The 25686-nt window shown below is 53.3% G+C and overlaps 2 protein-coding genes across 4 annotated transcripts in view; both read right to left on the reverse strand.

Moving 5' to 3' along the window:
• Window positions 1-333: 333 nt before the first annotated feature.
• NICN1 (nicolin 1, tubulin polyglutamylase complex subunit) lies at window positions 334-3700 on the reverse strand. Its single transcript, XM_057407669.1, has 6 exons — window positions 3521-3700; window positions 2849-3022; window positions 2291-2404; window positions 1799-1870; window positions 629-733; window positions 334-478 (listed from the first exon to the last, which is right to left on the reverse strand). The coding sequence occupies exons 1-6, from the start codon at window positions 3683-3685 to the stop codon at window positions 437-439; spliced, it is 672 nt and encodes a 223-aa protein (XP_057263652.1). The 5' UTR covers window positions 3686-3700; the 3' UTR covers window positions 334-436.
• A 1107-nt stretch (window positions 3701-4807) lies between these two features.
• Window positions 4808-25686, reverse strand: part of DAG1 (dystroglycan 1) — a 52585-nt gene continuing 31706 nt past the window's right edge. For all 3 annotated transcript variants that reach the window (XM_057407648.1, XM_057407647.1, XM_057407650.1), the window contains exons 2-3: window positions 20417-20821; window positions 4808-7674 (exon numbers count right to left, since the gene is read on the reverse strand). In XM_057407648.1, coding sequence (XP_057263631.1) covers window positions 5266-7674; window positions 20417-20698 — 2691 coding nt within the window. In that variant the 5' untranslated portion in view covers window positions 20699-20821 and the 3' untranslated portion in view covers window positions 4808-5265. The remainder of the gene's footprint in view (window positions 7675-20416; window positions 20822-25686) is intronic.

The raw sequence follows: 25686 nt of genomic DNA on the forward strand, positions 1-25686 counted from the left end.
CCTGGGGGTATGCTGGGGCACGGCCACCCGCCTTACAGACAGGCACGCACAGGCAGGGCCAACGTAGCAGCTTTTAGTGGTGGTGGAAGCACCCCCGCCCGCATCTCCTCGGTCCCCCTTGTCCGCGGGAGCCTTTTGTCGCGCAGGCAGGGCCAGGGGCTGCTGCCTGGGGCAGACGCAGGGTGCGGGGACCGGCAGAGCGACGGGAGCTGGAGGGCACCGGCCTGGGAGAGGCTCTCAGGGGCCTCTGGGGCGGCAGCGCTGCTCACCGCGGGCAGACAGCACAGGAGGAGCTGGGGAAGGGCACGGGGAGGGCCCAGAACACACGCACACACACCCCCCCCCCCAGCGCCACAGGGACAAAGGCCGATGTGGGAGCACTGGAGTCCGCTTGGGCACGGGGCAGGCAGCTCCCTCCGGCCAGCACCGCCAGGGCTCACGTGTAGGAAAGCAGGTTGACATCGTAGCAGCCATCCACCTGGGAAAGAGAACAACTGTCAGCCCTGCACTGCACCATCCCTCTACCGGGACACCCCAAACCCCCATCCTGCCAGGAGCAGCCCCTCCAGCAGGCTCCCCCAGCAATGTGGCCAGGCTGAAGCTCTGTGAGCAGGGTGGTGGAACTCACGTCGAAGCGCCCGATGCGGGCAGCTGCCTGGCGAGTGCGGATCACCTCTGTCAGCACCCACATTTGCTGGACCTCTGTTGACACCTTCTCCGGGTCAGGTAGCTCCTGGAAAGAAACAGGCACAGTGCTGCAGAGTGGGAATGGGCCAGGTGGGCTTAGTCACTGCAAGCTTGAGCAGTGGTGTGGCCGGATGGCTGTGCTCCCTGGGAACCAGGCACTATCCAATAGTGCCCATGCTCCCAACCTGCTGGTGGTTTCTCAATGCAGGGTAAGCAGGGCCCCACTCTAGGAAAATGGGCGGCTGAGGACATGGGTGACCCTGATCCCTGGGTGCCATGGTGCCGACACAGCCCACCTCTGCTGGCAGGCACCCAGGATGACAGAAAGCATAGCGCTGGCTTATGATTAAACACCTAATTGCACAGTCTGGAGTTTCCCAACTGCTTCCCTCTGCAGTGCTCTCTGGGTTTGGTGACAGAAAGCCTGCTGCAGGTTCTGGTTCACCATGGGGGCCAAGTGGGACCCATGGGCTCAGCAGCAGCTCCCCAGGCTGGGGTGAAGCTCTGCACTGCTTCTGCCCTGGCCAGCCCTGCCCACAGTGCCAAGGTGCTGGTGGGTGCTTCGTGCCAATGCCCGTGGCATCTCCCTGGACCATCCCTTGAGAAGGCGGATGTGATCCAAGCAAGAGACTGGGGTGTCCTCCCCAGCAGACAGTGGGCAGGGGCCTATGCTCCCAAGTCCTGCCAGGCCTGGCAGAACCCTTGCCACCGATGCAATGTGAACTCCACAGCACCCAAGTTCAGCAGCAGAACTGCTGTGCTGCTGCTGGGCAGTGTGGCACGGCTCCTGGCCCAGCCTGCTCTTGGCTGATTCTGCAGGTTCTCACAGACCAGCTGCCCCCTGTGCCTTGCTCTGCCCAGATTTTGCTCACTGGAAGCCGCTGCCAGGCAGATGTGCCTCACAAGCTGTAAATGCACCATAGCTGTGAGCTCCCTCTGCCCATGGGCTGCCTTGGCTGGGCAATGTATTCTGCAGCATGCACCTTCCTGGTGGGGTCTGGAGCCAGTGGGGCAGGGTTGGGGCTAGCAGCCCCACCAGGGATGCTAAGGTCCATGGCCAGCACCCCACACAGGTCTCTCTTCCCCCCAGTACCTCAGCAAGGTCACTCACCCCAGGCAGGCTGGCTGGCTGCTCCGGAGGGGTCAGCTGGGAGAGCCAGGAGGGAAAATCCGTCTGGGGGCTCTGAAACACATCCAGAGGGTCACATAAGGGTGTCCCCAATACCACCTCCATCTCTCACACCATGCAGCACGCTACGTGGTTCAAAGCCCCGGCATATTTATATTGCTAGGGATGTAAGTGACACTTTACCATCATTAAAGGAAATTTTGTGTTTTGAGTTGTTGTTTGCCACCCTTGAGTTGTTGCAGTAACCTCCAGCTCTAGCCCTGCTTGTCAAACATCTACCTCAGGAATAGGCAGGGCTGGGGCTGGCTGGAGCCATTCCTCCCTTTGGCCCCCAAGAGCTCCAGCAAAGGATAAGGACTTGGACCCACATCCTTGTGTCCACACGAGGGAGCCTGAAGCCCCCATAGCTGCAGGGAGCAACACTTGAGAAGTGGCCTTGCATGGACTTGGGGAGGGCAGCTCCCACCCGCTCACCTTCTGTCCAGGGGGGAAAATCTGCAGCTCCTCGATGGTGAACTGGAGCCAGACTGGGGAGGGCTGCCGCAGAATGAACCGTACTGCTGTCACCTGGTCCATGTCACACAGCATCTACTGGGGCAAGGATGGGGACAGCAGTCACCAACAGGGGCTGGCCAGGCCACGCTGCGCAGGGACAGCTTTTGGGATTGTAAGGGACCTTAAAGCTCATTCAGTTCCAACCCCCTGCCATGGGCAGGGACACCTCCCACTAGACCAGGTTGCTCCAAGCCCTGGCCAACCTGACCTTCACGGACACTTCACTCTAGACTTCCTCCAAAAAAACCCAACCCACCCTGAACGGAAGGAGCCCGAGGGAAGTGTCACCTCGTGGTGGCTGTCTGGGCTGAGCGCGGCAGGGGCACGACCAGCACCAGGACCCTCGCTGCTGGGGGTGTACACGGTGGGACATCAGCACAGGGCCTTAGGGACTGGGAGCTGTCCTTGGGGGGTGGGCAAAGAGGGGTGAGCCCCAGAGCACGGGTGATGCCACGGCCACCGTGCAGCCGTGCCGACCTGGTTGCGGTGGAGGGAGAAGTAGTCCTGCGCGCCCTGCTCGGTGTGCGGGCAGGGCATGAGGCACATGTCCCGCAGGCAGGTCACCCAGCGCCGGGAGCCGCCGGGGCCGGGCCGCTGCACCCGCACGCTCAGGAACGCCGTGTAGAAGTTCTTGAAGACGATCTCCTGTACCTGCGGTGGAACCGGCGGCTCAGATCCCGCCCCGGCGCCTCCAAAACCGGCAGCGGCATCCCCCACACCAGCACCCCTCTTAGCAGAGCCGGTATCCCCCACACCAGCAACCCCCTTACCGACCCCAGCGCCTCCTCCCCATATCGGCACTGGCAACTCCACCCCACACCAGCACAACGCCCCCCAAACACCAGCACAAACGCCCCCCCTCAGTACTGGAGCCTTCACTCCCCATACCGGAACCGGTAACACACACCCCCCAAAAAGGCACCGCCCGTGCCCTCCCATACCGGCACCAGCATCCCCCTCCTCCGCTACTGGGACGGGCACCGGCACCTGGCCACCCACCCCTAGCATCCCGCCCAACACCGGTACGAGTGTTGTCCCTGGCAATACCGGGCACCGCCACCGGCATCCCCTCCCCGCACCGGGACCACTCCCCCCAGCACCCCTCTGTCCCCTCCACAGCGGTACCGTCCCGCCCCAGGCCGCACTCACATCGGCGGCGGCGCCGCGGGGGAAGCGCAGGTCGATGACAGCGACCCCGGGCCGGGCGGGCTCGGTGCCCCCGCTCAGCTGTAGCGCGGCGGCGGGGCGGGGTGCGCAGGGAAGCGGGGAGCGGCCCGGCCCCACCGGCGGCCCCGGCCCCGCCGCTCCCGACATGGCGGCGCCGCGCGGCCGCCCTTCCTGGGCGGGACCGGCACCGGGGCGATGCCGACCGGAAGCGGGGACCCCACTCCCGCCAGCAGGGGGCGCCGCTCGCCCGGTGTTGGTGCGGGGGGCGCGCGCACGCGTTACCGGCGGGCCGGGCCCGTTCACCGCGGGCAGACCCCCCCCCCGCCCCCGGCAAGGGCGGCAGCAGCGGGCGCGGCCCCGGTGCGTGCCGCCGAGGTGACCTGTCCTCCCGGCAAAACCGACCCGAAAGGGCGCCCCGGGAAAGCGCGGATCCGAGCGTAGTCGGCGTCAAGGAGAAAGAGGGGGAAGGGAGGGAGGCGGCGGCCGCGGGGGGCCGAGCTCGTACAAACGGCGGGCAGCGCTACACCGGGTTTAACTCTTTTAATAAACTTCTGGAGGCTGTATCAAAACTCTTGTAAAAAATCAGGTTTGAGACTTCACTGATGGTTTTACTGTGAACTGACCCTGTCCTGCTTTTTTTTCTTCCCCCCTTTTTTTCCCTTCTCTTCCCCCCCTGCCCCTTTAACCTTTTATCTTTTCCAACAGCATCCCGGCACTGAGCAGCCGGGAGGAAGTGCACAACCCGCAGCCAGGGGCTGGGGAGGCTGATCCAGCACCGCTCCCAAAAGCGGAGGCAAAGAGACAGCACCAGCCTCAGAGAACGCCCCCCCCCCCCCCCCCCCCCCATCATCACTCAAACCCCTCTCGGGGTGTGCGGTTTGCTCAATAAAAGGCCACCCCAACCCCAGTACTCGAGGGGAAGAGGAGACGCTGTTGCATCATGGGGGTCCCACTCACCCTCTGGGCACAGTGCTGAACCCAGAGGTACCCGCAGCCAGTCTGACTCAAGTGATGACTACTGCATGATGTGAGAGAAAATAGCATTTCTTTCATTAAAAAACAAAATTAAAAGAATCGACCCCCAAATCTAGAAGCTGATCCCCACCTCTGAGGAGGAGGAGGTTGGCTGCCCTCCAGGGTCTCTCCTTAACCAGCCCCCTATCACCCTGGAGCTCAGCTGCAGCACAGCACTGCCCTCCCCTTTCCCAAACCTACACATCCCGGTTTAGGGGAACAGCAGATTAAATGTAAAAACTTAAAACCATCGGCTTCAGAAAGTCCCTTGAATTTAATTATTTTGTTTTAGGCTACCTTTCATGTTACGTCCTGTAGCTAGACACACGTGAATAGAAAAAACAGTACAGTTAGTGTTAAAGGCAAACAGCGGAGACCCAGAGTGCTACCCCAGTGCTGCCTGCTCTTCCCGTCCCGACCCATCCCATCCCCTCCCTGCCCGCCGCCCGGCCCTGGCCCGAAGCCCAGCCGCCAGGAAGGCGTGTTTGAGCCGAGATTTTTTTGTTTCTCTATGAATAAAATAAAACCAAAGCTTGTTAGGCAAAAATAAAACAAGTGTCCCCCCGAGTCCCACGAGTGCAGCGGGCACAGCCAGGGAGCGTCTGCTGGGGTTCTGTGTTCCCGGCTGGCGAGGGGGCTGACGGCCCACAGACAGCACTGGTGTGGAGCTGGAGTGGAGGCCCCTTCTCCCCCCCCCAAGATCCTCCTGTTCGTTAAGGGGGCACGTAGGGTGGCGGGGACCTGTATGGGGTCATGTTCTTCGGACGGGAGCCTTTGCCTTCCATGGGTGCGGTGAAGGGTGGGGGGGGCTGGTAGGGCGGTGCATTGGGGTCCTCATCCCGCAGCGGTGTGTACTCCCCGATGGTGTCCTGGTTAAGCGGCGTGGTCTCTGGCATGCTCTGGTTGGGGTACTCTGGGGGGGGCAGTGGGGCTTTCTCCTCCTGGAGGATGAGGGGCATGCTGGAGGATGGCGGGGGCTTTGAGTCATCCAGCTCATCAGCAAAGATGATGGGCACGCCTTTCTTTATGAAGGTGGCCTGGTCTTCGATGGTCAGCTTTCCTTTTCTCTTCTTGCGGTAGCAGATCATAGCAATGATACCGGCCACGAGGAGGATGGCGGCCACCACCACGGCAGGGATGACGGTGTGCAGGTACACATCGTCCTCGCTGCTCTTCTCGGGGTCTTTGCCTGCTGCCACCGTTGGCGTCGCCTCCGAGATCACCCTTCCATCCTTTGTCACGGGGATGAACTGGATGTGCCTGCAGCTGCCAGAGCCCACCACCGACACATTCAGAGGCTTGAACTCAGGCTGCAGGACGTTGGAGAACCCCGGGCTCGGCCTGCCAGAGTCATCCGCAATTTTTTTGCTCAAAGTCCGGATCTGCTCTCGGGGGCAGGGCTCTAGGGGCAGTGTGTTGTTCGTCCACTCCACTACGATGGAGCCTTTGGCAATATCCTGCACTGTGATGGTGCTGCTGTTCCTGTCACCGAATGCCAGAGCCAGCTTCTTTACCAGCATGATCTTCTTATTGATGTCATTTACCACAGCATTGTGGTCCCCTTCCAGCCTGGCCTTGAACTTCACTGGTGACTTGTCCCCATGCGGGCGTTTGTGGACATGGATTTCAAAAGCATCCACCGCAAAAAGCCCACCTTTGTCAGTTGCATACATGAAGTACTCGTGCTTCCCTATGTGGCTGTGGTCGGGCATGCCGTACATGAGCTGGCTGGTGCTGTTGAACTGCACCCACGAGTTCTCCTCTATCATCTGCTGCTCCTTCAGCTTCAAGGTCAGCTGCAGTTTATCAGTGGTGGTATCCTCCTTGTCATAGAAGGTATCAGATGGTATTTTAACCTCAAAGTAAGTACCTTCCCAAGCATCGACCCTGTCAATGTGGTTTGTCAGCTTGGGTGGCTCATTTGGCTCCCAGGGCCGGGGGATCCCGCTAGCTGTGGTGCGTACGCGGGTTGGTGGTGAGGCTGTTGTCAGCTTGGAGATGGGGGATCTGGTGGTGCTGGGGGGCTTTGTTGGACGGGGTGTTTTGGGTCTCCGAGTAGGCCTTCGTGTCATCGTTGTGGAGGAATCTGTGGTGGATGGCGTGGCTGGCTTCAGAGTGGAGACTCTTGGTTTCTTGGTGGTGGTTGTGGGTGGTGTGATCACTGCCGTGGGCTCTACGTACCCTGGCATCGTGGGGCGAATTGGCACAGTGGCCGTGCCAGTGCCTTCTGCTACCCTGGTTGGCTGGATGGGTCCCAGAGTGGGTGTCTGGACGATGGGGCCTCTCGTTCTGATGGTGACTGTAGGCTTCCTCGGCAGCGGTATGGGCTCCCGGACCGGGGGTGCCGTTGTCTCTGTTGGAGGTGCAATGGCAGGTGACGTTGGGGTGGGGACAATCCTGGTCGGTGGCTCTTGTGCGGCAGTAGTGGGTGGCCCGATGGCAGTCAGAGGCGTAGGGGTGGCATTGATCTGCCGCCGCATCCTCTTTGGGAGGTGAGGCTTCTTGTTAGCAATGTGCCAGCCAACAACAGGGTAGCCCAGGCGGGCAGACATGGTTCCTTCCTTAGCTGGAGCCTCCACCTTGCTGATGTTGGGGACACTGTTTTGGCTCAGAGAACATCCCAGTTTCCATGAAAGTAAGGCCCCGTTTTCCACCACCTTCTTTGCATTTCCTGGTCCAGCCATGAAAGCCGACATGTCAAAAAGTCTGTTATTTACAACAGGAACCAACTTCATGTTGTGAAGTTCTACCTCTGAGAAGCTTCTCATTCTGCTTAAGAGTTCAATCCTCTGCTTTGGTGTCATTTTTGTTAGGTCGGCATCCAAAATGACAGTTAGGATGGTGACTGGCTCTTCCGAGCCACACACAAATGGTGCCGCATCACTCGTGTCTTGGATGGCCGCTCGCACTGACTGAGGCTCGTTGTGGTCTTCTTGGTGGACCTCAACAGAGAAGACGTTTGCAGTCTGTGGCACATAGCTCCCATTGGGGAAGGGCTGCAGCGTGGTCACCGAGATGTAATGGACGCCCTTATCTGTGTCAAGGGGCAGCCCTTCCAGGGAGCTGCTCTCCGCGTTCCAGTGTAACCAGGAAGGCAAGGAGTCCTTCCCAGCTTCGGAGATCTACCAAAGGAAGAAAAGAAGAAGGTGCTCTTAGAAGTACATCATTAGCACAGGTTTTAGCAGTAATGACACTTAATTTGAAGGATTAAAGAAAAAAACCTGAAGCATAAGGAGGGAAGAACATCCTGGCTACAGAGAAACAGCCTGTGTCTTCTCCTCTCTATGGTGGCAAGGACGAGCTCTGTAGGGCACTGGTCCCAAAGGGTTTCAGGAGCCACAGGAGGTCATGAAGCCCTGTAAAGGTCTCTCACCTGCAGGCACCAGCTCTCTAGCACAAGTGGTTCATTTTCTTTGAGGGCAGAAGGGGAGTTTAAGTCATGGGGACAGCTACAAAGCTGAGGATAAAGTTACACCACACAACAGAGACGATCCAACAACTGCCCTCTTCCCACCCCCTCCTCTCCCATCCCTGCTTTCTCACTCCTTTCCTCTCCTGATCATGCCCTGCAAGCCCATCGCTCCAGTGGCCTGACATGCGGCCAGCACAGCACTGCCACAGAGTGTGTGCAGCCAGGGTCTCAGCACTGGGGCATTGCTGGACATGGCACACAGCGGCACACCAACCAGGGCTCAGGTTAGCTTAAGACGAGAAAGATTTCACTTTCATACAGTACCTTGCTTCTGCAGACTACAAACAAGTGGCTTTGGCCAGACCACAGGCACCTCAGGACTCAACACACTATTTAACTACCTCTTTTAGGTCAACAGCAACACCTTTTCTTTTACATGACTTGTGGTGCAGACTGATAAAGCACAGTCCTCCCCTTCAAACTGCCCAGCCCCAAAGCAGGGCCAAAGCATGCAGCGATGGGGTGTCCCTACAGTCTAGAGGAGCAAGCTTGTGGTAACCTCACTGGCTGCCTCCTCTTCCCAGTCCTTCTTCATCCATTTGTACCTTTCTCAGCCCACCCTCCTCTCTCAACTTCAGGTCTCCTTCCCAGCCAGCCCATGCCCAGACCCTGCAGGTCTCCTTTTGCTCATGTGGAAAAGACCCAGATTCTCTCCAAAATGCCACCAGCCCAGCTGACACCCTGTCAAGGTGCTCTCTGCCCCGTGCAGGGGAAAGCCACATGTGTCACAACCTGCGGGACTCCTGCCTCCTGCCCTGGGCTGTAGTTGAGGGTGGATGCAAACACATACACCCCCCCCCCCCAACTCCAGCTGACATCCATCCATCTGCTCTATAGCCACTCATGGATCACAAGGCACTGTAGAGCCACCAAGGCTGCACAGTGGAATGGGTGACAGCGCCAGCTTGGCCAGCTGTGACATTTCCTGGGGCTATAGGTACAGCAGGACAAGTAACTTGAGCTTTGCCCGGATGAGTTTCAAAGTGCCCAGGCTGGGCTTCACCACCAGGTATCTCCCCAGAGGAAACAGGGCGTTTTGGGGCTCACAGGGACACATTTAGCAGCTTGGTTGAGGCTCTGGGCTTGCCTCAGTCCAACACAGGGGGCTCTGGTTACTCTGCAATTCTGTAATGCTCATGCATATTTCATAGTTTATCCAAACGCAACGCTGGGCCAGGAGTTTCACAAGGAACACTGCCTTGCAGGAGTGCCCCTGTGTCCAGCAGTGGGTGCAGAGATGGGGCTGGACTCCCCAGACCTGCCAGCCACAGGTCCTGCTTGGGAAAGCCCCTGGGATGGCATCCAGAGCGATGCCCAGTGCTGCAGGGCTGGGCAGACCATGAATCCTGGGCACATCTCCCCCATGCCCGGTGCAGGCAGCACACTGAAGGGAGGGCAGTGGGGCTCACAGAGCACCCCTGCTGCGGGTTTCAGCACACTGAAGGGCCTGGATGTGTGGCTTTGCAAGAGTAACATAGGACCCAAAAGCATTTTGGTAAGAGGAGCATGAAAAAGCTTTTGTGCAAGAGCCGCAGCGGGTTTCGGCCATGATCACACAGGCACCACCCGCATTCCTTGCCTCTGCAGAGGATCAGCCCCGTGTTCACCCAGCCTGGACAAGCTGCAGAGCACATCATGAGACACATGCTGGGTACAGTTTATAGAGCAGAGTTTAAAGCTATTAGCACAGTTTTTGGTTAACTCCTCAGCAGCAACATCTGAGAGCAGGAAACTGAGAATCTTGCTTACATCAGCTGGAAGAAACCACCCCATGGGACCTATACCCCTATACCCCAGTGCAGCCCACCTGAATCAAGGTCCTGAGATGTGAAAGTGCTTCCACTCAGCCTTGCTGTTCACCTCTGCTCCTGGCAGCCAACAGCAGGTTTTGGCAGGGCTGCTGCTGCATGCCCACAGCCCACCACAGCAATGACAGGAGCTGCTTTTATCCCAGCCCTTCACCTGAGACCGGCAACATGGAGCCAGGCCTCCTCCAACAAAGGACCAAATTGTCCTTCCTTGGCATCTCTTCTGCCAAGAGAGAACAAAGGCAGGGGCTGCTCCTGCCCAGCCAGAAGAGCTGAGCTGCACTTGTGTTCCTTTAAAAAAGGGTAAATTCCATCACACCCTTTAAAAACTGAGCTGCCAGGACAGTGCCCAGTGGAACCCAGCACTTACAGCAGCAGGATCTGGATGGTGCCACTCCTTATCCCCTCAGCCAAAATTAGCCACTAACCTGCATATGGGGAGGAGGAAGGGCAGGGCTGGGCGCACAACAGGAACAGAACTTTAAGAAGCCAGGACAAAGGCCCAGCATTACGGAGACTCACACAATCAAGAAGGATAAAAATGTTAATAGCGAGTGGTTAAATGCACGCTGAATGTGTAATTTCAGGCTACATTTGGAACAAATCTTTCCTTTCCATGCACTCTGCAAAAGCCCTTAATTACAGGATCACACACTCCACAGCCATCCTCCAGAGCTTTCCTGGGAGTTGGGATTTGCTGCTGCTCTGTCCTCCCCGGGCACAGCCTGTGACTGGAAGAGAGGCACAGCAAGCATTACCATACCTAATCCCACGTCACAGGGTGCATCTCCCTTCAACCACGTGTGCTCCCATGCTTGATAACCAAACTACTTAGGAAAGGTGGCCGACCCCTGTGCAAAATGGACAGTGAGAGTGGCACTAGCCACCCTGAGTATTTCTGCTTGGAAACTCATTTTTAAGCTACAGCTTACATATGAGCTCATGCTCTTAAGGGCCCATGCTAGAAAATGAAACTGCAGCTAGACAGATTCACACTGAAAAAAACTAGGCTCTCCTGAAAAACAAAAACAGGCCAGGCAATCATCACCTACTGGGACAACTTGTTCTAGCAGGGATGCAACGGTTGCAAAACATTTCTAAACCCACTTAAACTTGATCTAAAAAGAGCTGAGCTAGTTCAGCTGCATTCAACCTGTGAGGAGATGTGGACTGTTTCTAAGGGTTCTGCAAGAGGTGATTTTAACAAAATCACATGCATTACGCTGATGAAATCCATGATGATGCCTGTGCCTGGGAAACCTTTGGGAAGGCAACAGGTTTGATACCATGGCTCTGCTTTAAACAGAACTGCTGCCCTGGCAGCAGAATCCATCTGTGCTCACATGAAAAGGAAGAGACCAGCAAGATTAGGGTAGATAATTAAAGCGATTATCAGGCTGAATAAAAATACTTGTTCCTAAATGAAGGCTAACCAGAGGAGCCGTTGGTGTGGGTCTGTCCTGGTCGCAGTTGCTGCTGTGGTCATGATACGGTGAACTGTGGACTCTGTTCTACCAATGTTTCCTTCAAATACTGCTTCAAAGGGTGTTTGTTAAGGCTACACATAGTTAATGATTTGGGATCTCTAGTTTCCATGTTAAAAGTTTCCCTGTTTTCTATGTATGCAATAAATATGAGCCTTAAGCCCTGCCATTTCCCGCAAGGGCTCTGGTTTCAAAATAACTCTTCCGTTGCTCAAGAGGAAAAAGAAAAGGCTGTCTTTGTTTTCCCATTATTTGAGATAATTGGAAATAAATGCTTATAGGTTAAAGATTACACAAACCTGGCAGTGTATGGAAGACCATTAAAAATTACCTGTGTCTGGGATTCGATACCCATACAGTGGCCTTGCTGGTTTTGAAGACCTGGTTCATAAAGTCCTTTCAGATAACAGTAACAGGCCATGTTTAGGCCAGCTAATCGCAGTCAGCTCACAAAAGAAGACAGCTCAGTTTGATTTGGGTTTTTGATATTTAGATCTTAAAAGCCCTATAGCCAACAAGACAAAGATAAGCAAACAAACAGCGAGCAAAACCACTGCCTCCAAGGGAATCCAGGCAAAAATCCACATTCTTGCCTACAGCAGTGCCCTCTAAATCCTCCAGGTATTCAGTCCTCCTCCTCACGATGAATCCTTCACAAAGGAGGCAACAAGTGCTTTGCCAGGAGACAGGTACCATAGGATCCTGCCACAGGTCTCCCTTTGGCACACCACTATGAACACCTCCCAGTCCTGGAGGCATCAGATGGGATCTCCCCAGTCTCTGCTGTCAGGCTTTCCACAGGCGGCAGCAGCAGCCAGGGACTCTGCTCCTTCCTGCACCCTTTCCTATCAGTCCTAAAAAGCCCCGAGTGCTCTTGGGCAGGGGTGAGCGTGAACACTCCTGCAGCTCAGCTCTGCCAGATCTCCCACTGCCCCCTTCCCCTGCTTGTCCCCAGCTGCTGCTGAGACAGACCCATGCCAGGGATTTCAACTGGAGCATAATTACTGATGACAACAGGCTCTCCTTCAGCATTACCCTAACACACATGGCCAGTAATGAAAACCAGCCCTCTCAGCACCTGAACAGAAGGCAGGCTGAACTGTGCTCAAGCTGACTGACCTAACCAGTGTTAAACCAAGTCTGCAGCACTCAGGCTTCTGCAAGCAATTAACCAGCAGGCAGGGAAAAGAAAATGGAAATTCAAATGCAATTCAAATGCAAATATAACTGCAGAGAAAGAGTCAAACCTAAGCTGTTTGCCTAAATCCCAACTTCATCTTAATCCCCTGGCTAATGCAGTAGCACCAGGCAGTTTTGTCAGCAGAAGCAACAGGAGGTCTCAGCCCCAAATCAGATACCCCAGGCAGGCAGATCTGGGGCCAAACATCCGTCTCAGATCCCCCCTCCAGTGCTGCTGGAGCTGCGGGCGCTGCAGTGATTTGTGGTGCTGGAACCAAGAGAAACAATGAGAACACACAGCCTGCAGGTTGGCCACGCTATCCAGACACCACTGCCCCAGGCAAGTCCTGCAGCAGAGGCTGCTGCATCGGGTCAAGGAACACAGTGGCTAGAGGCAGGAGCTGGACAACCATCAGACCACAACAGCCGTGAGCCTTTAGCCCCAAGGAACAGCCCTGACAGGAAAGCTTGTCTGTATGCAACCAGATGATGACGTGAGGAGCCTCTGATCTTACATGCCCTCTTTCCTCAAGTACATCAGAACTGCACGTATAGGACCACTAGGACATCAGAGTGGTCCTGCCTAGAAACACAAGGTGCAGAAAACACTTGGTGAAAGGCGGATGGGCACCTTTTAGTCTTCTGCTTCCAGAGCACTGCTACAGTGTCACTGCACAGTGGTGTGCTATGGGAAAGCTCAGCCTGAAGAAAGGGAAGTTGCATTTACTTGCCACAAGGAGCAGGGAGGAACGGCAGCACATGCACTTCCCAACAGAGGGGACTGCGGTATCTGACAGAGCTTTTGGGTATCCTCAGCAGATGGTGGTGCTTGGAGCCACTGCGAGCTTTGGACAAAAGGCACAGGTACTCGCAGACAAAAACCAAGCTGCTCCAGGACATTTCATGCCATGCATCTGCCCCGGAAAGTCTAAAAACAGCCCAGAGACTTCACTGGCTTCTAGAAGTACGTCAGCCTTGGTGACCCGAGTCTTCGTTACCAGCAGGAGCTCACCACCTCTGTTGAGAGACTGAAAGCTATATGGGAACAGCCGGTAATTGGTGCTTCCTTTGAGCACAGGGTAGGTCAGGGCAGTTGAACTAACCACATGCTTCAGCTGGTGCCTGCGAAAGCCCTGCAAAACCCTTCCTGCACATCTGTGTGCACTGAAATGTTGCCTCAGAAAATTCAAACCTTCCAGCTTCGAAAACTGAGATAAGGGAGGATAAGGCTGCAGAGGCTGGATCACAGGTCCTGGCCCTCAACTTCAAACTCCAGTCCCTGAGGGACCAGGTGGCAAAGCAGCTGCTCTACTTTTACACACTTGTGAAAATCTGAAAGGGATGTTCATGTATCTGCTGCTAATCTGCATTTCCAAGGGCAAGTGAAGCCTCATGCATGGAAAGCAACCCCTTTCCTTTGGGGATGCAAGCCCAGGGCTCTGCCTGCCTGCCCCAAAAGCAGCACTTGGTCTCGATAACTTCTTCACGATCAGTAAAATGGCTCCACGACAAGGCAGGCTGAGCAGCTATGCCCAGCCCATGCCATCCCTGCATACTCCTACCATGACGGCTTCTTTTCCAGATGCGCCTCTGTGTCTGCTATAAGGACACTATTCAGCGTCCCACACTGCCTGGGCAAGGGAACACAACAGCTGTTTCACTGGGAGGTCACTACAAAACATTGAGTGTCCCAAGAAATCCTCCTTTCATGGGTTCATGCAAGCAGCTTGGAAGGATTTGTTTAGCCTTATTGTTGGAGCGGGAAGGCGCAGCCCGCCTGCGCTGGGGCTGGGGTCAGCACGGGCTGCCCACACCCCGCTTTCTCCCTTGTTCAGGGGGCAGGAAAAGCCTTCAACAGCTTAAATCAAAAGTTCAGCCGGGCTCTTCTTTCAGCATGACTTTTTATAAGCGAAAGGCCAAGGGGAAGCAAAAATACCACACAGCAGCGATGCCAAGTGCTGGGGGTTTAGTGCTGCCGCCGCACAGCTAACCAGCCCCAGCAATTTATTCCTGCCATCAGCAGATTGCTGGGAAGCTGGCACTCAAGAGCGTGGCAAGGAAGGGCGAACCGGATCCCACTATCTCACGCTGCTCCTTTGTAGGATTCTCCTTACCGCTGCATTCCCCAGTCTCCCTGGATGCTCAGAGCAACAACCTGTGAGAGCAGGACAAAAGAAGGAACTTCCCAGCCTGTCTGAAAGGCTGGTTTATAATTAGACTGAGTCACATTTTCCACTCCTCCGAACTCAGAGCTTGTTACTAAGCACTGAAAATGCCAAATTCCCTGACTTGGCCTCGCTGCAGGAAAAAGATAAGCGGCCCCCTCGGCCCCCCAGCAGAAATCTTATCAGCTCATCTTATCATCAAGATTGCAGCATGGCAGCCAAGCAGAGCCCTGCCCAAGTCATCCTCTGCCTGGACCTGTTCCAGACACTGCCATTTATCCCTACGCACTCCCCTGTAAATAGTGCCTGTTGCTGCACCTGATTAATCCAAGAAAACTGGGGACCCCAGGGACGAGGTGAAGTCCAAATGCTTTGACATAGAGAGCTTTTTAAGATACCCAACTTATCTTGTCATCCCATAGCCCCTGAGGAGCACTCTGTGCTTGTCTACCTCTTTCATAAAATTCACATTCAGTTCAAACTCTTTGAAATAAGGATCATTGCAAGAGGAAAAGAAAGAAAAAATAAAAATCAGTATTTTGTGGCTTTCCTTCCCAGAAACCGAGTGTGTCTTGGGACTGCAGTCTTGGTGCCAGCATCCAGCCCTTTGCTCTGGGGTCGGAGCAAGGCTGAGGGGTGCAGCACAGCCCTAACAGCAGGTACTACATGTCAGGACTCCTGCAACTCAATCCCTGCAGATCCCGATCATAAAACAAGGTCCCTGAAGCCTGGTAAATGTAAAGCTGTTCAATAAAAGCCACTTCAACAGACAGCAAATAGAGCAATCATTGGAAAATACAGCTGCTTAGAAAGTTTAGTGGTGGACTTGGCAGTGCTGGGTTAATGGCTGGACTTGATCTTTTCCAACATAAATAATGCTAATATTCAATGAAAGCAAGAATCTTTTTGCCCAGATTAATATCCAGTGCTCTGATAAGCTCACAAGCCCATTGCATAGCTGCACTGTGTAAACCGGCTACGTGAGTTAATACAGTCTTTCTAATCACTTTTCCACCAGCTATGTTTGCATAAAACAGCAGCTTCTAGGGGGCCCCACTATGTGTTATATCTGTCTTCCCAACAAAGCCCTGCTGAGACCATGTACTTCAAACCCAAACACCAGGAGCCAAGACTTAGCTGTGCTCACCTGGGAACTCCTCCTTAGCATCACCTAACAAACCCACAGCAGATCTACCCCATGGGATCCATCCATACCCAACACTACCAGGATGAAGGCAGGTCAGCAGCTTTACATTAGCTTCAAGGAAGACACAGCACATCACCTCTTGCTCAGGGATGTGCCTTGGGAAGCACTGTGCACCAGGAGTTTCTTTCCTTCCAGCATACTTTTAGACCCACCTTTAAACAGAAGCCATCAAATTGCTTGTCTTTATGAACCCTGGGCACCTGCACTTAGGATGTTGGATTGTGCAAGGGCTCAAGTATCTTGTGGCTACACTCATATTTATTAGAGGGAACTGGATTTATCCCTGCATCCTAAGGGAGAAGCAGGAATTGCCACAGCAATGCCACTTCGTGACTGTATTTAATACTGAGACCCAAGTGCAGTGCCTGGTGCTTCTGGAAGTGGCATTTGAAGCCCAGATTTATTCCATTCATTGCACACAGCTTAGAGAAACGCCATCACAGCCTCTATAGCCCATGGCTCAGAGTCAGAAAGTCTTTCTCATAGGCTTAGAGACAACAGATGCTTTCTACAGCAGTTTGCACACCAAGTCAGATAAGCATCCTGCAGGATGAAGGTAGACACCACATAAATGCCTTCTTTTGTGTGTTTTGTCTTTCATGGATCAAGGCCAGTGTCAGCTTTCCCAGTGTGTGGCAGTGTACATCACTGGTGGGATGAGGGGAGGGCCATGTTTACTGCAAAGCCACCATCCCAAATGCCGACAGAGGTGCTATCAGTGCTAGTGCCACTGTCCTCACCTGGACAGCAACAGGTTAGGTTTTCATACAGATAAAATGGGACAACCTTTGAGACAGGACTAGCAGACCTCCTGGAGACCATGGTCAGCACTGTAAAAATCAACCATCACACATACTTTGCCTAATGTCCACTTCTGGGACCTCAACAACTGGAAGCAGAAACTACAGACCCAGCTATTTCAGCTGATGGCAAGATGTCTGAGCAAAGCAAGGCAGCCATGGAAAAGCAAACGACTGTAGGATGTATCAAACAAGGTTATTTATAGAAGAGGAAAGGAAGTTTTGATGGAGGCTCTGGTAAACGTTCATCTGGAGTATTTTGCATAGCTGTGGTCATGCAAACATAAGAAAAATAAACTCAAGCTGGAAGAGGTGCAGAAGACAGCTATAAAGAAGAGGAGAGGACAGGAAAACTTACTTTATGAAAAAGGCTGAAGAGGCTGGCTTGCTTTACCCAGTAAAATCAACACAGAGGAATACGTCTGTCCCTTATAAATACAAAAAGGAAGTAAATATTATGAAGGTAGAACTGATTTAAGCTAAAGGACAGCACATATAAATATTTCCAGCCATCTCTAAATTTAGGCTAGAAGCTGCATTTTTTAATCAGAACAAATTCCGGAGCAGCTTCAAATGGAAGTGGCAGGAACAGGAAATCCACCTGGTCTTTGGCCTGAGCATGATGTTCTTCAACAACAGGACACAGCTGAGAGGTAACAGGTCAGACTCCACACAGCTTTCAGTGGAAACAGGGAAAACAGATTGTCAGGCCAGTGATGACTGATTGTGGTGAGGGTGCCAGCACCAACAGCCATGGCTACCCTGCTCCCAGGATAACTAGGAGCTAATGGGAACATGCACACCCTTGTACTACCTGTCTGCATGGTGAAGCGGTTGTACCATATGTGGAGATTGGATGGTTTAACCCAGCTCTTATAAAGTGCCAAGGTTTTGGTGTCAGACGCTACTGTTAACCCTTTTGGGAAGGCACAGCAAAGAGTCTTCATTTCCATGATACCTTCAGACACCAGGAGAGCAATCCTGCAGTGAGAAGCCTTGCTGTAGCGAGGAAGCTAGAGGACAGCATCTGGACTGAACTGCCATCAAATTCAACAGCTGAAATACCTGCAAGCTGCAGCCAACCTTCAAAGGACACATTGAGTCCTGAGAGAGGACTCATCTGGGAAGACAAGGCACACGGGAAGGGGATTTCTAATGGCCAGTAAGTTACAATGGCCACAAAGCTGTGCCAGCAGCTGGCTCTGAGCAACATGGCAATGAGACTCCGAAATTAAGACACAAGGTAGTTTTTAACTTTTCTGTGTGCCTGCCTCCGCGTGCTAGAATAGACTTGGTTTTGTCCTTAACTCTGAGATCTCACCTGTCCTCCAGCAGCACTGCTCCCAGGAACACATACCTGGTTCACACAGAGCCCTCCCGCGTGTGCAGGAGTGCGTGCCTGCGAGGCACTCCTCCGGATGCCTGGCGTTGTTTCCATCCCACAGCCAAGGCTGCAGAGAAAAGTATTTTGTCTACAGCCAGCTGGAATCTGCTAACAAGCACTGAAAGGATCCGAGAAGCAGCTTCAAGGTGATCTCCACAGCAATACAAACCGAGCCTAGAAACAGTCAGTGGGAACTCTCTGAAAAGGAAGCCACCACACCTTCTTCAGGCTCCAGATAGGAGTTTGGGGACATCAGCTTTAAAAAAAGAATTAATGAAATTATAGCCTATTTCTCCGATACTTAAGGGGACTAAGTGTAGGCAACCACATCATGCTGTGAACTCTGACCTGCTATTTCACCTCAAAGGGCACAGCCCTTATTCTTTCTCTTTAGAACAGAGAATCAATTAGCAAGATCCAGAACTATTAAAGCTTTTACTGCTCCAGCTGAGAAATGCATGGCAGCCTGAGAAAAAGACCAGAGCCGTTTGTCCTGAAACTTTCCAGTAAAACAAAAATGCACCCCAGCACCCAGAATTGCCTACGCAGTTCTTGCTAGCCAGGAATCAAATCCCCATAACAAAGGTCAGCTGTGCTCAGCAGCCAACAGGCATCCCCTGCAAGGAAAAGACCTTCCAGATACACCATCTAAGGATGCTTACAGTGCCCCAGAGCCTGCTGCTCCTTTAAAATCAATTTCAAGGTGAACAGATGCAACACACACGTGGTCAAGCCCACGGACAAGCATGAAAATCACTCCCAGTGTTTGCTGAACTATGCACATCCAGCAACTGTTGGGTCCTGCTCCAACCCAGTCCATTTGAGGCTCTTCAGGCATCTGCTGGTGTCAGCAAACACGCCTCAACACCAAAATGGCAGAGGGATGGTTTGAAGCAATAAGGTGGGGTGGAAATCATCTATCAGGATTTTCCTGCAGCTAGTGGAGTTAAAGATGACTTTTGTGCCAGAAAAGGAGACAAGAGGAAGCTGTGGTGTTATACAAACACTGAACATTATTCTTGCCATCAAAGTAGCTATTAGACAACACCAGGACAAGCCACTCTGATGCAAAATACCAACCCAGAGTTACCATTTCTGTAACACAAGATCCTGGGTAACGGCACCTGCCTGTAGCACTGAACTCTTGCAGCCCAGTGCTATAGTGGTGCCCCATGCTCAGAGCACAGGCGGTGTGAGAGCAGGGCAGGCACCGCTGCCCCCCGTCCGCGCCTCCTTGGCTGCAGTCAATAAATGTCACGGTCTTTGCTGTAGAACGGGCCCATTCCCTGCTCCAACCCCACGAGCCAGGGGCTCACCCACCACGTTCCTCCTCCCCATCTGCCTGTCTGCCAACAGCAGATGCATTCCTCAGATTTATCTGCCTACCACTGGCACATCGCGGCCCCGGCTCCCTTGCTGGAGCCAGCGGGATCACGTAGCTGGATTGAGAACTGCGTGACAGGACGCAGAGCTAAAACAAACCTGCCTTCAAGGAGAAGCTGAGATTTCAGGCTCTCTCCTGACTTGCTCTTCATCTCCCTCTGATCTTCTCAGACACACCAGAAGGCTGCCTTTTTAGAATGTTTTCTAAAAACGGATTTTTAAAACTGTTTTTCAGTTTTGCTCTTTGGAAAAAAATAAAAAAAAAAAATCCCAAGATTGAAATGTAATTCTTTTTTTTTTTTTTTAAACCCAGAATTTTCTGAACACCACATGATCCAAGCAAGCAGATGCCGAGAAGTTGTCTTCTCAGCACCTTCCCAAGAAAGGACTGAAGATAAGCAATGTGTTCAGCAGTGCCTACCCTTCTCTGGGCTATTCTTGCCCTTAGGACTGATTCCCAAACTCAGTTTTTAAGTGTCTGCAGTGCCAGCAGTACAAGGGTATGTCAGATAAAGAGAACAGCTCCTATTTTTCCCAAGAGGACTTAGGGACGAGGTCAGGAGAGACTGTGTCAAAGGCAGCCCAGAGCCCTGCTGGCAGAACAAGGTCTATTTGTCTACCAGTGTTTTGTTACCACAGCAAAGCAAACTCCCTGGGCCTCGGAGCTGCAGTCCCAGGAACTGTGGGGCTCCCTAGATCCTGAGGCAACATCTCCTTATGAATGTGCTCATCGTTCCAGGGGCAGAGCTGTCTCACAGTTTAAATACAGCCAACAAACTGATCAGTCATCCCTGAGAAATCTCCTCTCCTCATTATAGAGGAAAGGAACTTTGCAGTGAGGTGAAGAGTTTAAATCCTTCTCCCATAGTCCTACAAAACCTTAACGCTGCTTCACAGCAACCCTCATGACCCAGTGGGGTGATCAGCTCAGCTCCTGCAAGAATGTAACTGAAAACAAGCCTCATGGGATGGGATTTCTCACCTGGACAATTTCTCCATTGGAAGCAATTAAATCTGTGGGAATGGAGACTCTGAAGAAGCGTCCCACCACGGCAGAGCTGTCTGGTATGCCCACCACAGCCGGCACAACCTCCCGGAGGTCCGAGAGCATGGAGTGCATGGAGGCCTCCAGCTGGTTTTCCCAGTCCCGAACCACTTCTGCCGGCTCGCTGGGCCAGTGGCAGTGAGCAGAGGCCGCCAGCAGCAGCACAGGGAGCCAAGTCCTCCCCAGGAAAGGGGGCTGCACGAGGCATCCAACAGTCATTCTTCCCGGCGGCTTTGGCACTGCTCCAGCCGGAAAGGGGACCACAGGGATCTGCAGGCACCGCAGCGCAGGCAGGGACCCACTGGCTCTTCACAGAAGCCTCATCCTAGGAGTCCTGGGAACCTGGTTAAACATAGAAAACCCAGTCAGCACATTCGTGACAATAACCACAGACAGACCTCCTTGCAAGGGATACCTGCTGCGCTACCCCCTTCTATTCAGCTTTTTGATTTAAATGGAGAGTTTTTACAACTGTTAAAGGGAGCAAATGCTTCTCAACTCCTCTTCTGACCTACAGCACCTCTAAAGAAACAAGAGCCTTCTGCTTTTCATGTGCACAACCATGTTTCTCCTGCTCTGGAGCCACAGCATCCCGAGATATCCGCAGGTAAGGAGATGGGGCAGATAAAACTGAAGCCAAGACAGTGGTAATAGGTCAGAGGTAATAGGTGACCTTTAAAGGCAAGCTGGAATCAGGCCGGGGCATCAGTAACTGCCAGTTACATGCCAGCAACTGCCCATGAAGGTCCCAAGAAACCTCTGGTACTCCAAAGCTGCCATCTTGACAGCTTGATGCACAACAGACACTTCTGCTTCTCTGACCCACGAGCCCGGCTTTCAAGCCAGGTCTCCTCTCAGTTCCAGCTTTTGGTATTAGTGTGTTTAGATTTGATCTGGGGGCCAGCAATACAGACCCCAAAGTCAGACCAGAGGAAGCCATGCACACAGTGTCCCACACTGCTACCTGCCATCCGGCTCCCTCCTGCTTGCACACCTCACCCAAGAAACATCTCCAGCTCTCCCTCGCTATTCTTCTTTCACTTCCCCAGTTGCTTCTCCCTCCAGACTGGGTCCAGCTGCAGTATGAAGGAGTCATGGATCTGCACACACCCCAGGTTCCTCTGCAAAGCCTGTCTGCAGGACAGGCTGCACGACAGATGCATGGACCAAGAGGGTGCTGTTCAGCCCCCCGGAGCACACAGGACTGGGCTCCTGGGGCCAGGCACTCTTGTGTCTTGAACCAACTCCTTTATTTCCAGACTGAGAGAGCCTGATTCCTAATTCCCAGGGCAAACCCAGCCCAACTTCTAAACACTGGCTCCCAGTCCTCTGGGCACAGCTCTGATTTATTTTAGCCTCCTCCTGCTGCATTGTGTGATGCACATCAGGCTGTCCCAAGAGACCCTGGAGACAGACCGGGTGGGAAGGGAAATCCTATTACTGCTTCTTGCCCTCGCAGACCTCCCAGGGCAGCACAACAGCAAGACCAGCCAACTCAATGTGCTGTGCCCTTTACTGCCCACCATAGGCTTGCAGAAGTAGGCAGAGAGCCTGTCCACACAGGCAACCAAGGCCAAGGTTACCACAGGAATAACAGGAGAGGTAAAATTTGATTGTTCACCCTAAAACCTACACCCTAGAGAAGCTGAGAGGTAGCATGTAAAGACCAGCACATCCTCACCCCTTGATGGGACTTTTCACCATAAATCACTCGTGCAGATGGGGCTGACACCTCCCATCCCAAGGTAATAGGCCCAGCAAGCACAGTCGCAAGTAGCAGAGGGCTGCGGGTAGCAGAAATTATGAGCTGAATGCAATAACCAATGACTACAGCATCCATGAGGCAGATACTGAATTTGAGTTGTGGAAAACCTGTCCTGATTGAAAAGCAAAAGACACAGCAGAGACAGAATAACATTGCTGGGAACCACAAGACAGACAGGAGGATGGCTGGTGTGGGATCCCAACACCAGAAGAAAGCACCAGTCTTGTACTCCTGTCCCAATCAGTTCAGGCAGCTGGAAGGACACCAGATGAAGCAACAGGGCCAGGCTCTTCCCAAAGAACATGTGGTGATCTTCATTCGGAGTGAGGTGCCTGAGCTGCTTCTCCAGAAGCCCCACTTCCTACAGGACATGTCTCTCCTACCAGCTCCCTGTGTGGTCAGAGGACCCAACACACACCAGCTGCTTTTGGAGGAACCTAGAGTCACCTCAGTGTGACTCAACACAAGCTGTGTGAATGAGCTACAGAGATGGAGCAGACATCAGCAAGAGGTGCTGAGGAGGCCACTGATCACCACAGCAGGAAACTGGGGGACGCTCATCCCTGCAGAGTGCCTTAAAAAGCAGAGAGAAGAACCACCTTCTGGGATACAGACACTGCAGTGATGATGCCCTCCTTGTCCATGAGCTACTTCTCCTGTAGCCTGCTCATTGGGAAGCCCTGCTGTGTGAGGACCTGGAAAGCAACCCCAGCAAGTACAGGCAGGATCAGAGACTTGCAGCCAGGGGAGGAATGTGGCAGCAGCAGAACTCAGCAGCCCCATGGCTGCTGTGCGGCAGAGATGCTATCAGCATGGAAACAGGGCTGCCTCTCACAGCTGCGAGGAGCCTCCACATCTGAGTGGAGGAGAAACACCCAGACACATGGTGTACAACCACAGAGAGCTGTAAAAACACCTGGAGAGGTTCAGCACCACGGCTTCAGGCCAGCCCTTGCCCCAGGCTGTCAGCGGAGCTCATGCACAAGCACGGTGCAGCTCTGTGTTGCTTGGCCAAATGACTTGATCTGGCCTGTGGCGTTTTTCTTGGATGGAGTATTTGGGCAGAAAGGAGCTGGTTCTCGATATCTGTGGCAAGCAGGGGAGGAAGATGAAGTCATTGCACATTTCAGAAACACTTATCTGAGCAGGCAACAAACACTGCCTGTTCGATACGCACCCCTCAGCCAAGGAACTCAAGATCTTGTGTGACACTTGCAGGTCACACGAATTCAGATTTTCATTTTAGGGGAACTACAGGAGAACAGTCTCTGCATTTGTAAGTGGAGCACACAGGAGGTGTAGGAGGAATTCAGGAGCTGATAACAAAATACCAACAGGAGCTGAGAACAAACTTGCACCACCAAAAAATCTCTTAACACAACTCCACCTCACCAAACAATCGACAGAAGCTGAAACAGTGCCAGACTCTCACACTGAGTGCTAAGGAGGAAAGGAAGGGTGGTACAGCTCTACAGATAGCTGGAACAAGGCACTGCCCTGCAGTGCTGAGGTCCATGTGGACTGTTGCTTCAAGGCAGAATGCTTTTTGGGATAGAAGGTCCTCTGCCTAAGCCAGCAAGTCCACCAGGCACAGCACTGCAGGTCTCGATGCAGCTGCAGAACAGAGCGAGAGCTACCTGCAGAGAAGCTTTAACAAGCACTGGGACCTGTGTGGTGCCTCTGTCAAGTTGAGGAGCCCACACTATTTCCTGTGAGACTACCATGGGCAAACCCCAGACCCGCTTGTGTAAGACATCATGCCAGTTGTATGTGGAAAAGGTCAGCGTTCCGAGTCATGGCCCATGCCCAGTGAGTGGCACAGAGCTGGAGCTCTGGGGGAGCAAAAATCTCAACACCTCACACAGCTTCCCACAATCTCACAACAGGGCCAAACCCCAAACGCAGATGGCATTCAGCAGGTGGTCTTCTGCTGATCTCTGAAAGCATCAGGCCATAGGGCCAGCTGACTCAGACAGCACTTTCAAGCTACAAGGGAAAGCTAGACCACCCCAGCTTCACTTCATGACACAGTGCTCCTTCCAGCAGGATCTGTACTGCCCAGTTTTGCAGAACACACACAAATGTTCAGGTTAGTCCTGAATTTCAGGATGTTTTGCTCCGTCTGATCTTCTGAAAGAACCAACTTTCTCTTTATCCTCCTGCTTCTGTGAGAGATCTTTTGGTCTCAAGTTTGAGCCTCCAGAGTGTTGGATGAAACATCAAAGTCAGCATCAACATCTGCTTCAGTCCTAGCGCTCGGTGCATTTGCCAATGTTGATGCCTCATCTCCAGTGCCAAACCCCCCAATATGGAGACACAGAACTGGGCCTGCTTGGTGAAGTTATGTTGATATGATGCTGCACTTGATATGATGCTGACTTGTCAAGACAATGCTGGAGCTTGCTCCTTCTCCATGCAGCTACAAGGCCCGCTGACATGTTAAGGACACACTCTACCTTCATGATTCAGGAACGCAGAACAGTGCAACCAGAAGATGGGAATGAAAGGAAGGACTGAGAGCAGGACAAAGTAGCTACTCCAGCCACGCATCCTGCCAGAGACCTTTCCTTCTGCCCACCACAAGATCAGCAGTATGGGGCGCAGGGAAGCATCCCAGCAGCAGGAGCATGGCTGCCCAGAAACCACTCCTCCTCCTTGGCCGATTATGCTGCCACCACTTCAGCAAGAACCAGTGAAAGTGAAGTCTGTGTCCAACTACATCTAATCCAATTGCTGAAGCACACAATCACATCACTGGTCTGAGGTAATTAATCACTGCCAGCATTTTAATGCCACTGAGCCCAGTGTACGGAAAGCTCAAGTAACCTCCGTGCAATTCTCTACTCCAGATAAGAAGGTATTTAGAAGAGTTCAGAGGAATCCCACTTACCTGACTGCTTATTTACCAGTATCTTCATTAAAAGGAGCTTTAAACGAGTGGCCTTCCTCTGAGGAAGCAAACTCGGGCTTGGCTAAACAGGGCCGGTGCAACTTTCCAGAACAGAGTTATTGTCTCTGCACAGATCTCCCGTGCGTGTTTCCACAGGAGGATCTCTGGGCAAGTCCCGTCAGCTGCCGCGCGGCTGCGTGTCAAGGCAGAGAGCAGGAGGAATGATGAAACCCGGCGTCACCGGGCAGGCACACAAAGGTGGCACTCTGCCGTGCACGCTCCCCGGCCCAGAACGCGACGGCACACACTGGCGGAGCCTGAAAATGGGGATAGGAGGGACAAACAGCTCGGAGGCAGCACGTCTGGGCAGAGCAACCCATCGCCACATTTCTGAACTAAGAGATACGGGCTCCTCAAGGGTAAGAGCATGCCAGTCAGCGAGTCCGACACATTACGTGCACAAAGGACACTCTGGAGCGTGAAATTTAGGAAACAAGAGCTTCCGTGCTTGCCCAGCTCCGGACGTACCCTGAAACGCAGGCAGCATTCCCT

This window comes from Pezoporus wallicus, unplaced genomic scaffold (assembly GCF_028554395.1).
Source record: "Pezoporus wallicus isolate ANWC-B61680 ecotype Strahan unplaced genomic scaffold, APGP_CSIRO_Pwel_v1 contig_3568, whole genome shotgun sequence".
Taxonomy (NCBI): Eukaryota; Metazoa; Chordata; class Aves; order Psittaciformes; family Psittacidae; genus Pezoporus; species Pezoporus wallicus.